This window comes from Pseudopodoces humilis, chromosome 5 (genome assembly GCF_049639895.1).
Source record: "Pseudopodoces humilis isolate 2021_Gansu_Grassland_sample_001 chromosome 5, ASM4963989v1, whole genome shotgun sequence".
NCBI classification, from domain to species: Eukaryota; Metazoa; Chordata; class Aves; order Passeriformes; family Paridae; genus Pseudopodoces; species Pseudopodoces humilis.
The window spans coordinates 17,530,587-17,545,267 of NC_142204.1; the positions used below are offsets into that span (position 1 = coordinate 17,530,587).

Genomic DNA, 14,681 nt, shown 5'->3' on the forward strand with positions numbered 1-14,681 from the left:
TCCATAACTCTTCAGATATAAACACTGACTCAGTCTGGGGCTAGGATTGGATCCAGCTGCATCCAGTCTCCTCAGAGGTGTTGAGAAAGCAAGAGGGTCCTTCTGCACATTATGACTCAGTGGGAGGCTCTCCCTGATGAACTTGTGAAGCTTCCATTCTGCCTGCAACACACACATCCCCCAAACAAGCATTTGGGGTTACCACACACAGCTGCACTGAAGGCAAATCATCAATCCTGAGGTAGTTTGGACCAAGCTCTTCCTCACTGACACAAAATTACCCAGTTCCATCTTAATTGGAAAAAAAACCACCACTTAAAAGAAAATGGGGAATAAGAAGCAGAGAAAAATTTACCATGGAAGGTTTTTTTTTGGCTGATAACACAGAAGGTAGCTCATTTGAGAAAGTCAATGCACAACTAAAAAAATATTAGGCATGCCAAATTACCATATAAACCTTTAATTATTGTTTCCAAATATTTATTGCCCTCCAAATGCTGTAAAGGTCACTTCACAATACCCAAACACACAACTTGGATGAATTAGTCACACCAGCATGCTTCAGATTTAGCATTAATTAGATTCAACCTCTTAGTTCCTCATCATATTTTCTGTTGTTTGGTTTAAAACACCAGTGTATAGCAAACCTTCAAACTCCCAAATATTACAGATATTCCTATTTAGAGAGCAAACTAAATCCCAGTGTGCCACCATCCCTAAAGTTCCTGCCTTTCTTTTTTCTGTTGGGCAGGTATTATAATATCACAGTTCAGAAAAGCAAACTCACTTATTCAAGAAGAGCCAAGTGCAGATCAAACAAAATAGCCAATTCAAGAATACACTGTGGATAAGACTGGGCTCAAATTTTCAGCTCAGACTTCAGATACTAATATCTGGTTTCCTTTTTCCAAAACTCTTATCAGAAAATTCCTGCCACGATCAGGGATGTTACTTCCAAACAACTTTGATTTTCACCTCCAGATCAGCCTGGAAAATATAGGTAATAATAATTATGGGTACAAACCATCATTATCTATCCCCCAGATCAGATACACAATAAAACATCTTAGAGGGTGACTAGAATTCAAAATATCTAGCATAACAGGCTTTTGTAGGGGATATAAATTAGCAGTTAGAAGGAGCCATTAGTTTCTCATATTGCTTAAAATTCTCCTAAAATAACACACAGTAAAAAAATCCTTATTGTAATGGCTGATCTTAGAAAATTATCCAGCAATGTGGAAGAGCCAAAACTACTGAACAAGCTACAGGAAACAACAGCTAATTAAGATTCTTCCTCTCTATCCTGTACTTCCCTTTCAATCCTCCCAAAAGCATTGATCCCCAGAAATATTATTTCTCACCAGTTCAAGGTGCTCATTCTTCTCACTCCCTGTGCATCTGTCTCATTAACTCTTGGCACATTTGGCCCTTAGCCTCTTATTTGGTAACGAGCAGCAAGTGCACACATCTCCCACCCTGCCACAAGCACTCCTTTTGTTGCATTGAGGTAAAAGCCAGAAAGCAAGCAGCTCTGCCTCTTCAGGTGGCTTTAGTGCAGAGAGCCAGGCTAGGAAGCAACATACAGCCTTTGCTCCCACCCTCCTCCAGGCTCATGGGGGCTCTGTCCCCAGACCCCATTTCTGCCTTCTGGGATCTGGATATCAACAAATTCCAACAGACACTGCATCGTGTCTCCCTCTGCCTCCATAAGGACAGAATTGATTTACAAGTTGGTTACAGCTGCAGCAACTGCTTTGATGCATACTGGGATTTTACTGTCATCCTTTGTGACCAAACGTGCACTCTCATAGTTTTAAAACTCTCAGAGTTTTTAAAGCATTGACAGATCAAAAACAGGGGCTGACCTTTAAATAGGTGAGCCCTTAAGATATTTGCAAGTGCCCAACTCTGTTGCTGCAAACAAGTACTTGGCCAGCTGATATCCCGGCTGATATCCCTTCACAGCCCAGGCTTAAGAAGCTGTGTTTTGTCACTAAAACCAGGGTAAGGACTCAATTTAAAAGTAATAAATGGAAAAAAAAAGTCACTGTTGCAAAATGTTGAATATGTAGAAATTTTCTTAAGAAAGGGCATTCTTTGATGTTTGATCTTCGTATACTTAAAAGCCTAATTAACAACAATGGAGATCTAATCCATGAAACAGCAGCCAACGAGCAAGCTCTAAGTGACATCCGTGTGTTAGAAAAACAAATTACTTGTTGGAATCATTGCCTTGTTAAAGTTTAGGGCTTTATATGCTTCAGTGATCTCAGACCTAGGGGTAGGTTAACAAACCTTGGGAAGAAGGATGCCCACTGATAGTGGAAAGAATGCAGAATTTATGGGCCACAAAGTCTTCAGGTGGAATTCTCAAGATAAGGAAGAAAGTGATAAACTCAAGAGAGCAGCTGCGCTGAAATCAGCTCCAACTGGGTAAAAGGTAATTCCAGCAGGGGGAGATCAGGACCACCAACCCAAGAGGACTGAAAGACTGATCATGTGGACTAATTAGCATGAGAAGCAAAACAATCGTTAATCAATAGAAGACAGGAGTTAGTGTTCATTGGCTACAAGTTACCCAGTTCTCCTAATAATAACTATTCTTTCCTTGCTAAAATATATAATATATAGTAAAACATTTTGATAGCTGATGTGACTGACTTATGGAATTCCACCAAGCACCTTGGATTGCACAACTCTGAAATAAATAATCCATGTTTCTCTCTAGCGTGCAATTGGCTTGATCCACACCACAAAAAAATCAGATTTTTGCTGACAGCACCATCATTTAAGACTCTAAACACTTTTGGTAGCATCCATAATTTTAAACAAACAGGTTGTTTTCCCACTTGTCAATCATAAGTCACATCCTAGTATCCACTACCTAAGAACTAATCACAAGTTCCATGAAGTTTTTTATTCCTTCTTATGTGGATAAAGACACTTGAAAGAGTGAAGAGAAAATCATGTATTTTGAATAACACGCACCAAAGTCTCATGACTTCCCAAAATGACAGGTACAAAGTGAATCTCACACATGGATTTATATAAGGACTTATGAGCTTCAGAAGTCTTCTGACTCCTCACTGCATCTGCCTCATTGGTATTCCAGCAATGCTATATTGTCTGAAGACAGAAATACTAACACTTCAAGACAGCAGCAGATAATAATGTTGACATTTTCATGTGGTAAACAAGTTTCAGCTGGACAATATGCTTTGCATACATTAATCATCTTCCTTTAAGCAACTCATTCACCAGATTGAGTCTAAATGGCTTGAACAACTGGATACACAAATACATTTTGGTAAACGAGAAGCAAGGCAGTTATTGCTAAATTCTCCTTCTTTCCACAAGCCAGTCTGTAAAAAAGCAGACAGCATGTGCTTCATGGAACAAGCTGCTGCCATGAGACAGAAGCTGGTTTTTTTCCTTCGTGTAACCCTGTACTGGCTCTACTGGCATCACAGGCCCAGAGTAACTGCGCTATTCCAGACTAAAACTTGGATCTGGTTTGCAGTGTTATGGAGACATCCCTTTGTCTGGCAAAGCCCTGCTCAAAGCACAGGAAGCAAGGAGTCATCACTGAGGACTCCAGTGCCAGCAGGAAGCCACCACCACCACTGGTTAATTCTAAAGTGCTTGCTTAGGGTAGGGCTCCTCTCCAGAAACATCTAAGCCAGAGAGCTGGAGGTGGCTGGAACCAAACTGGAAGCATTTTCAGGAAATCAGTTGTTTGGATGATGAGCAAAGAGATCCAGGCAAAGCTAGTTAATTATGTAGGAAACACAGAAACAGAAAACCTACAGACAGGGTAGGCTGCCGTGACTGCTTTGCCCTCCTCCATTTCTGTAGCCTCACGCAGATACACAGAACCACTGGCTCCAGCATCACACAAATATCTGCTGCTTGATTAAAGGAGTTTCACACAGATTTGTTCTCCCATCCTCCATGAATTCAGGCATTCCTCCTGACTTATCCCTCCAGTATCATTTGCATGGCTACAGACAGAAAGCAGGAGTGCTTCCACAGAGGAGATGGGAGAGAGCAACAGTCTTGGGGAGGAAATGGAAGAGTGAAGCTATGCTGGAGAAATAAACCATCCATTCAAAGGTGTTCAATGCAGAATAAACTACAATAAGAGATGAGATCTAACTGGCAGGGATTGATTCCACACACTTTCTCCTCATCTCTTTCTTGATCATATCTTGCTGGAAGGAAAAATTATATTTCAAAGAACAGCTGTTACAGATTCTGTCTTTTCCATAAGAAATCTGAAGCATTCAATTCCCATTATGATCCATTAAGCCAGTGTCTGACTGGAGACACACTCATTAGAGCCCATTTCCTCTGCCTGGATGTATGAGCTCCCAGCATAGAATTAATACAACATCACACACACACAAAAAAAAGAGCATCTTTAGCATCTGTCTTGATTAAAGAAAAAACTATGAATTAGTTAAAGCATTTCTCACTCTAACTCTCACTGTTATCTTCCACTCAACTTCCTTCACACCACCCTTCAAAAGAGAGTCACTGCACAGCCTCAGACCCGAGTCTTTTCTGGTGCTGACAAAGACACTCACCTGCATGATGATGGCGTGGTCCTCATGGGCTAAAAACTTGAGTTTGGCCTGAAGCCTGAAGGAAGGAACATCTGGAGTTATGTACAAACCTCCTAATTTAGATGCTGCTGCCACCACCACACCTATGCATGATCCCTTTTGTGATTCTCTCCTTTCCCAGTACAGAAGCCTCCATTTGCTCTGCAGACTTTTATTTACTTACAGTATACAATCTGGCATGCAATTGCTTTAATACTTTATTTTCACAACAGTTTATATTCTGCCTCAAGTACATTCGTCATGGATTCCAATAAAGCCTACTTTTAAGCAGATAAACAGAACCTCCTACAAGAGCTTGCAGTTCTTTGTGGAGGTCTTGGCAATGCCACTGAATTCATTTTGTCAAAGCAGGGTAGCAAGAATAAGCTCAAAGTAGTTTTGCCTAACAAGTATTTGTAACATCAGCCTTGCTGATGCAAACTTGGCAAATAATCAAGTTCTGTACTTAACTGCATAGTGGATTGCTTAATAAGCAACATATGTCTCCATAAAAGAAAATTGAAAGGAAAATAATTATAAACAAAAAGATTGAAACTGCAGAAGAATATAAACTATAATCATGCAGTCCAGTGTTATCACTCTAATAGACTGTGCAGTGCTATTAATCATTGAAATAACCATGTCATTTTAGGAGCACTACAGAAAGCTGCTTGTTAGTACTGGCAAACCATTCCCCTCCCTAAAATCAAATCCAAATTAAAATATTCTGAAGTTTTAAACCAGCCAAGGTGAAACCCATTTTTGCTGCAGCTGAACCAAACAAAAACAGGAATTGTGCTACTTCCATTTGAGATAATCTCAATTTAAGAAGCTAATGCACCTCTTGTTTGTCACAACAAAGGAGCTACAAACACATCAGTGTCTCCTGTTCACGTGGCCAGTGAAATCCTCTGAAGTTTTGTTTTACATCAAACTCCTCCACCAAAACCCACACACAAGAAGAGTACTTTTCCACTCAACATTATTTTTTTTTATTAATGTATGCATGCAGCACTCACCTGTAAAAGCTATTTTAGAAACCATGGACACATAATGAACTACTGGTGCAGAAAGTTGTACCCTGGGTCACCTACACTGAATCTTCACGACATAAGTAAGCAACCAAAATGCAGAGAAATAGCAGCACTTGTATTTCTACCTGATCAACACATCACACCAGAAACGAGTACCTAATTAGTTTCCAATTAGACTGTTTACATCGTTACTGCAGCAACACAATTGCAATATTTTATCTTGTTTTAGCAAATAACCATTTACAGCCTATACAGAGCAGTGTTCTAGTTAACATGCTGTGCTTAAATTAACGACAGATTTGAATGCTAGGTTTAAAAAAAACAACCAAAAAAATCCTACAAAAATACCTACAAGACAACATATTTATGTGATTTAAATTATAGTCTGATTGCAAAACTCATTAGCTACAGAGCTCAAAACATACTAGGGTTTCCACATTGTGCTAACAAGTTATCTTTAGACTCACAGGCTAAATTGCACCTGCATATGAATCTAGTGGGTTGCACTAACAAACCTGAGCTATCCCAGTACAGAACTGCCAGTACTCAAAGGGGTAAATAATCAGGGGTTCATAAACTCTACAGATTTATTTCTGCTTCTACTCCCTTTTGCAACTCAGGCAGGGAAGCAATTGCTCCTGTGCAAACAGTCATTTAGAAAAGATCTTCTCAAAGTGCTCTTGGCACTTTCCAATTAATTTTTCCATCCCAAGCTCCTTACAGGAAAATTCCCCTGGAATCTGAGACAAATTATTCCTATCATTCTTTTCCAGCTGTGCAGCCCCTTGACAGAAAGCACAATGGAGTTGTTATGCCTTCATTACATCCAAATGGGAATTCCATGAAGACTGAGCTTGTTGTACCCTTCTCCAAGTACACTTACACCTTGACTAATGATGGCCACAAGCCTTTTAGCCTAGAAAATTGTCTGCTAAACTTACAGAAGATTCTTCCTCTTTCTTCCCTCTGCATCCAATTGCACAGAATCTTTTCTTATTTTTAAGTTTCTAAGTATCAAAGTGGATAGTACAAACTTACACACCCCTCTCTAGACAAACTTCCCTGAAACAGGACAGATGCCTCGATGAAATTCCTGTGGTAACAAGAGAAAAACTACTTTCTGATGACCTGCAAGGACAGGTGATTCTCTGCAGCCTTTCCTTCACTTCTTGGGAGAAAACAGTATGACTAGGAAAAGTGATGCTGGTGAGGGGTAAGCAGTGACATTGCAACAAAAGTATCAGTTTGAAAAAGGTTTTTCAACAGAATTCCAACCCTAATACCTGCCTGCTTGCCTGTACAAATGTATTTATTCTGCTGCTAAAGTCAAATGTATACTTAAAATTGTTTCCAAATGAAAACACATTTTTCTCTTTAAGTGAGATTCCTCTCAGCTTCCAGTTTATCCAACATTACAAAAACTATTTCAACAAAATTTAAGTGTTCTCATACAAAAAGCTTGAGTCTCATTACATTAACAGTTTCACCATTGGTTCATAATCTGGAGACCCACCCTAGTGAGTCCCCACGAGGGACACTGCACCCAGCTCTGAGGCCCCAACATAAAAAGACATGGACCTGCCGGAGCAAATTCAGAGGCAACCACAAAGATGCTCAGAGGGATGGAGCACCTCTGCTATAGAGCCAGGCTGAGAGAGCTGGGGTTCTTCAGCCTGGAGAAGAGAAGGCTCTGGGGAGATATCAGAACACCTTCCAGTGCCTAAAAGGGCTACAAGAGCTGGAGAGGGACTTTTTACAAGGGTGTGGAGTGATAGGACAAGGGGTTGACTGCTTTCAGCTGGAGGTAGGTTTGGATTGGATATTAGGAAGAAATTCTTTACTGTGAGGGTGGTGAGAGCCTGGCACAGGTTACCCAGAGAAGCTGTGAATGCCCCATCCCCAGAAGCATATACAGCCAGGCTGCAAAGGACTTTAAACAACCTGATCCAGTGGGAGCTGGAACTGCATGATCTTTAAAGTCCCAAACCAAACCATTCTGCGATTCCAAGGACATGAATGATCTCCCAGTCCTGTGCAGGGTTTATGTCAGTGCAGTGCTGCTCACACTCTGATAGCATCCTGACAATCACCTGAGTTACCATAACCATTAATTTGAAGTACCCAAACTGGCTGGAGATAAAATTAGAGGAAACTGAAAAGTAACATTGCACTGAAGGAGTTCAGTGTAAATACAATGCAAGTCATGTTCCAGTTCACTTCTCAGAAAAACAGAAAATGGCTGCTTAAGAAAGTGTGATTCAATTACCATAATTTTTAACTTGGCAGGTTTGATTTTAGACAGATATATGGTGCCAATGAAAAATTACTTTTGTATCTTCAGAGCACTGAGACATCTGCTGTTCACAAAGTTGCTCATTAAAGAGCTGCCAGAACTTCTTTCAACCCTCAACCCATCTTTTCTCCTTATCAGTAAAAGGCAATTCCCACTCCCAAAAAATCACAAAAACTATACAAAACAAAACAAAAAAAAAAAAGAGGAGAGCACTGGCATTTTGCTGAATTTTGAAGTATAGGACTTCAGACTTTTCATATCACCTGAGAGTGATGAAACCATGATGGCATTGGCTCATTTGACATTTTCTCTCCCTGCTAAATAAACTGAACTGCTCAGAAAGCTCAGATTTGTTCTGATTTAAGCTTCAGCATTCCCAAAATGGAATTCTTCTGTCCAAACAGGCCCAGATAATGTTCATTATTTTAGACTGACATTCAAACATATTCTATGAACACACAGATTTAGATACACACCACCACCCCCATCTTAAAGGGGATTTGGTTAAGAAGTACATTAGTACCCAAAAAGTTGTTTCCTCTCTTAGCTTAGTTAAGGAACTGAGTGTCATACACTGACAGTGATATAATGGTGTAGATAAATACACCACTACTTTGGAAAACGTTACAAGGTTGGTTTGTTGGTTATTTTTTTTTAATTCATTGTGTACCATTACTAAAACTCTGCAACCTCAGAATTCTCAACAACATACAACCTTTTTACAATATTATAAAAAAAAAAAAATCCAAAAATTGTTATCTGCAGCTACAGATTGAGGAAGAATGAAGATATAAGTATTTTTCATGCTGCTCTTTGAAAGATTTTACTGCAAGATTCATACCGTTATATCTGAAAGATATGAAGCAGTTATTTTCTTCATAATTCATTCTTTTGAAGAACAATATAAAAATCTTGGAAATTAGCTATCAAAAAAATCTTCAGTTTTCCTCAATTTTACAGTACTATCCAGGGAAAACTGCATCAACTGCAGGCAGATAATAAACAAGAGATGAAACACAGGGTCAAGCACATTTTTTCATTAAACTTTCACCACCATTTCCTACTGAAGACTACAGGCTGCAGAGACTGTTTCTAATTAACAAAGCACAGGTCTGGCACTCTTCAGTATTTTTCTGAATAACGTCAGCAGCTATAAAAGCGCTGAAGAGAAATGAGACATAGTAGAGGATGAGCAAGTCAGCACAAGTCTCTATATGATCCTTTGTCAGGGAAGAGCAAACATAATCCTTGGATGTATAGAAATGAATTAGGAAGCAAGAATGCAATTTTTCTCCCCAAGCAAGGTATTAAACTGCACAGATGTAGGATTAAGCAAGAGTTCCAATAACTCACTTAAAAAGGACACCAAAAAATCAGGAGATGATGCAGAGAATTACAATTCTGTCTCAAGGTTATGTGAAAATTCAGCACTGAGGATAAGAAGCTCACTCTGTTTTGGAGGTGAAAGCTGATAGCTGGATGACATGACTACAACATCAAATAAAAAGAAAAAGGAAATAAGAAAATTACCTCTGGCAGAAATTTAAATGTCCTTGAGGCTTTTTAGTCAAGCAAAGCATATAAAAAGTTAATTTTCAGCTGTAATTTAAATTTAAACCAAACACACTGAAATCTGAGATTAAGTATGGAGCTTTTAACCAGAGGAAGTTAACTACTAAAATTAATTGCCAAGGAAACAGTCAAGTCTGCCTTTGAATTTCTTCCCATGCAGACTGGATGCCTTTTCACAAGATGCCCACAAGACAAATGCAAACCAAAGGGCTCAGCACAAAGCTAAAGGAGAGTTATACTCCAGCTCTTACTCCTCAGGTCAGACAAGCCCTAAGCACTTTTTAACCTTTGCGCTCCATGAATTTATTTGTTCATCCAGCCAGGAGCAAATCTGAATGGTGCAGCTCTAAGTACTTCAGATGGGATTTATCTTCCTCAACATGAAGTCATCTAAAAGTTTCCTACCCACCCTAAACAAGCCAGGAGCTCCTCACAGCAGAAGCACTTCCAGAAGTGATCTCTTGCAGTCCAGCTGTCTGTCCCTCCTTCAACCTAAGGTAAGGGGGGAGCCCCAGAGGCTACTAATTTAACATTTGGGTGGAAGACGGTGAGCAAGATGAATAGAAGCTTCATGCCAGGACGGAACACTATTAAAGACAGAAGCATGAGCATGGTTGCTTATTTCAATAAGAGCCCATGAAGGCAAACACAAAAATTTAAATACCCCTTTGCGTATGTAAAAATAGCTAGTGAAGGAACGTTTCCTCTTCTAAAACAATCCCATTAATTTATTTGCCACTTAAACAGTCTCTGAATACAAGCCAAAGAAATATTTTGGAAAATCTAAACAGCTGTGGATGATGCAGTTTTCCAGAGATTTACTCCAGAGACTTGAGAGAGAAAATCCTAGTAATTGGAAAAAGAGGATAAAGCCACTAAAGAGCAAGAAATTAGAGAGACTAAAATGGCACAGCAGGAAGAAAGGAGAGACAATACACATGCATCAGCAATTATTTGTGATTTAAAACTATGCAAGAAGCATGTTTTATATGATCCTTAGAGATCATTTCAAAGGACAGATACAGGGTATTACAAGTTTGAAAAAAGAGCATGCTAGAGGTCTCTCTTTGATCAGAGGAAGTTAAACGAAGCAAGGTCTGAAACATGGAAATGACGCTTATCCATTAAGCCCACTTCTGTCAACTGTCCCCTGTTTCTGAGGGCACATTTCTGCACCCATGCAGGGAAGGCTCTCTAATTCCAGTCACTGAGCTTTGGGATACAGCTACAATTAAGGAAAAAAAGGGGGAAAAAAAAACCCTAGACAATGTCACACCCACAAAAATCCACACATTTCTTAGAGCCCTTGAATATATTCATCTGTAGCCTGAAAAGAATGACAAGATGATAAGCTGACACTGAGCACACAAACTCTCCTCTCATCTTTTGAGAGGCAGCAAAAAATTCAGACAATGCAGTAAACAACACTGAAATGCTGTCAAGCCAGAGATTAGAAAAATTTCTTGCTAGCTGGTGTTTACAAAGACCTGCTACAATAGAAATTAAACCAGTATGAATTTACATTTAATTTGTACCTCCAGTATTAATACCCTCCATAGCGTCCCCTGACATATAAACCTAAACAATAATTTGGAGCAACAATTGCATTTTAAGTTTCTATTAGCAATTTGATCCATCCAGGCAAGTAGTAAGGACAAGACTAGAATTTCAAGCTTCCCTATAGACTCTTTTAAAATACAGGTCTAATTAATGGAAAATAAAACAAAATCATAACCTGGCAGTATAATTTCTACTAGGAATGTCCTGTCTTATCAAGATTTTTTTTTTAGTAAAAAATAGATGCTAATGTGACTGCAAAAGAATCATTCTTTTCAACACAATTTCCATTGAATCAGAGCCACTAGCACAGAGATTTGCTGCTGGGCAATAACCCTAAATATTTGTAAGCATTCACCTCTGTTTTATTTCACAGAAATCATCATAAACTTAACAGCCTGTGCTATCCTTAAGGACCTTACATATTTTATATATACACGTAGGCAGAAACAAATGGAACAGAACATAAAAGGCTGAGGCCTGAAAACCAGGCTACTATATGTCTGTAACAAATTTTGCACCCTAAACCATCAGTTCAAATCTCTTTGAAGACCATCCATGATGAACTGAGAGCTGCATCCAGAAACTTCTTCAGGCAAGGGGAGATACACAACCCAAAACCTTTAAAACTGAACTCGAGTCCTTTGGCCAACCCATCCAGCACCTTATAGAATACAGAAGCCTCGTTTATCAGATTAAGGCAGGAGAATGCAGCAGGGAAAGGAAACACCATCAAAATATTTTGTTTCATACATTCAGTCCTGTAGAGCAGGCTACAAATGTTCACATTCATGCATTACCTGACACAGAAACATCACTAAATTGTCAGCTGACAAGCAGGAAAGTCAATCTCTGTTTCAATTCTATCACATATCTGACACTTGGTTAGCCCAGGGGATCACTCAGACTACAGCCAAAATAAAAGCATCATTTTGTGCTGAAATTAGCAAGTCTTCTCTTCCACTGTTGTCTTTCTTTCCCTCAGAAAAGAAAATAAAAATTTTGACATTTTAGGATTCTATGCTTAGAATTTTATGGGAGAGCTAACAAGGAAAAAAAAAAAATTGACTTCTCTAAATACCATTCCCAACAGATAAGAAAGTCAGAGTTTGCCCCTTCCCACACAGCCTCATAAAAAGGGATTTCAGAAGCTCAGTTACCACCCCCAAGTTACAGTCCCACTGCTGAGCTACCAAAGCTGTAGAACAGAAGAAACAGCATTATTTAAGACCTTACTTACCCAGGCAGGGCTGAGATTTCTCCGGTGCCTTTCAGGAGACACCAGCAGAAGCAGTACATTTCACACAGCCAAGAAGGACACACAGCAAAGAGAAAGGCTGTGGTGACTAGGCCGCTCTCACAGCCAGCACCTCCAACCACACGGGAAACAATACAAAGTCAGGTAAATACATACTGATAAAAACAAAATTTCCTCCCGAAGTAAGCAGGACTCACAGCCCTAAAGAGACTCCCCAGATACCCCAGCCAAGCTAAACCCCACTGTCCTGGCACTCAGCCGCCTGCAAGGAAAGGCCAGGCCAACCACTCTCCATGAGTGCTCTCCTTCTCCGAGGGGGAAATGGGGCTTTATAGGGCAGTGCTGTGAATTCCTATTGTGATATTGGCTTTTTCACAAGTATTAAGATGAATGTTATATGTTATATGCTTTTGCTATGTCTTCTGTTTTTCTCCTGCTAGTGAGTTTTAAGCATAGGTCAAGAAGAATTTTGAATGTTAGGGCTGTGTCCCTCTGTACAAAGCAAGATGACCCCAATGGACAAGACAATGGGGCCCAGGCTGTTATCTGCACTGACTGCTTGCAGAGGAAGGAACCCCAGCCCAAATAAAATGGTGATCAGAAGAAATCAAACTTCTACGGCTTCTAAAAAGGCAGAACCAGGGAGCAGTCATGCAAAATACTTCTTGGAAAAGTTTGAATATGCATTAAACCCCCATAGCAGGATGGGATAAAAGGAGTGTTCCAAAGATACCAGGTGTGCTCTCGGCAGCGCACCAAGGCACCCGGCCATTACTCTTTGCTTTATTTTCTGTCTCTTATTGTCTTCATCAAACCTTTTAAAATTTAACAGGAGAGCGAATCTCGTTTTTTACAGCGGGCACAGCTAACCAGCACAACCTCGGACAGCAAAATTGACAGCCCCCTTCGTTAGCGTGAAGCCATTTTCAGCTACCGGCGCCCAGGAGTGCTGCTCCCTGCCCGGCAGCACCGCTTCAGGTTGAAGTGGAGCAGAGCAGGCAGCTGGGGAGATGGTCTATCTCATTTCTCCACTGCAAGCACGGCAGGGCTGTTTGTTTATTTGTTTCGACCTCCCTGAAGCATAAAAAACCTTCAGAATAAGCATAGCAGACCCTGAGCCAAAGCTTAATCACAGCTCTTGTGCTGTCAGCTGGCCCTTATTGAGCTGGCCCAGCCTTTCAGGGACACACAACTGAAGCAGACAGACTGCCTGAAGCTTTCAAAACCAGCTGCTCTCTACTTTGCATGGCACTGAAAACATACAGATCAAAGCAGCAGTTACCAACCCTGGAACTCTGCTGTGAAAACTAAGGCAGGGAAATAGTTCCCTGAATATTACTTAGGATCAGTCTGTAGCTTTTTAATCAGAATCCCCATGACTTCTCTGTTGTAACCACAGGACATCTCTGCCCCTCGAGACCTACTTGCTTTCCCTTCTACTTTATAGCCTATTTTATTTCACAGCTGATCCTGTTGCTAAGCTATGCACGTAAAAAAAAAAAAAAAGGATCCCCTACATATCTCTTTTCCACACAAAATGACTGAAAATTTTTAGTTAAGGACTGGAGACTTTCCTTTTCACATGATTTTTTTCCAGAATTTAATTAAAGAATAATCAGCAGTGGAGGCAATGAGGAAGACCTCCATAAGTAAGGGTCAGTAAGTAAAGGCAGTAATCCCTTATTTTGGTAAAACAGCAGCAGGAATAATGTGTATGACTGCAGGATTAATTATTCCTGTGCTCTCATGGTGCAACTTCAGGGAGAATGAGACTACCTGGTCTCTTTAAATTGCTGTAAATTCATTCCTGTAAACGCCAAATGCACAGACAAACTGGGTCAGACTGGTTTTCTTCAGACTCTCCAAAACAACCTCTTATCCTGAGGTGCTCTCCCTGGGAAAAATGCTGTCAAAATTCAATGTCTCTTTAGTTATTCCTGCATACAGAAGATGGGGGACCAGCCCTAACAGCACATGGATGGCTTCATCTCCAGCAAGGCACCCCGCAATGCAGCAGAAGCCACCAGCAGATTTCACGTACACATGTATACAAATTCTCCTGTCTCGTGGCATGTTTGGCACTAAAACTGTCACCTTACTCAGTACTGAATGCCTGTGAATTCAAAATGAGCTTCTTCGTGCCTGTGTAGCTCTAATCAAAGATGTTATCACTCAGGACTTGTGGGAACATCTGTGTTATTCATAAATTATGAACTAGACTTCTTTAAGCCGTGGTAATTACTCCAGGTATGCAGCACTATGCAGAAATGTGATGCTTACACAGCCATGCTTCACTAAAATGTCAATATTATAAAGCCTGTAACTGATTAGATTATTCTGGATGGGAACTTTAGCACATA

General features: G+C 40.1%; 1 protein-coding gene across 12 annotated transcripts in view; it reads right to left on the reverse strand.

Annotated features, from left to right (window-relative positions):
- Positions 1 to 14,681, reverse strand: part of BICD1 (BICD cargo adaptor 1) — a 166,730-nt gene that overhangs the window by 134,188 nt on the left and 17,861 nt on the right. Inside the window, exons 1-2 of one of the 12 annotated variants that reach the window (XM_088055077.1) lie at positions 5,627 to 5,700; positions 4,590 to 4,644 (exon numbers count right to left, since the gene is read on the reverse strand). The exons of 8 other annotated variants lie outside the window; for them this stretch is intronic. In XM_088055077.1, coding sequence (XP_087911203.1) covers positions 4,590 to 4,595 — 6 coding nt within the window. In that variant the 5' untranslated portion in view covers positions 4,596 to 4,644; positions 5,627 to 5,700. Of the gene's footprint in view, positions 1 to 4,589; positions 4,645 to 5,626; positions 5,715 to 7,219; positions 7,347 to 9,464; positions 9,548 to 14,681 lie in introns of those variants that run through there. 3 more of the 12 variants (XM_088055081.1, XM_088055080.1, XM_088055079.1) reach the window with 3 other exon arrangements.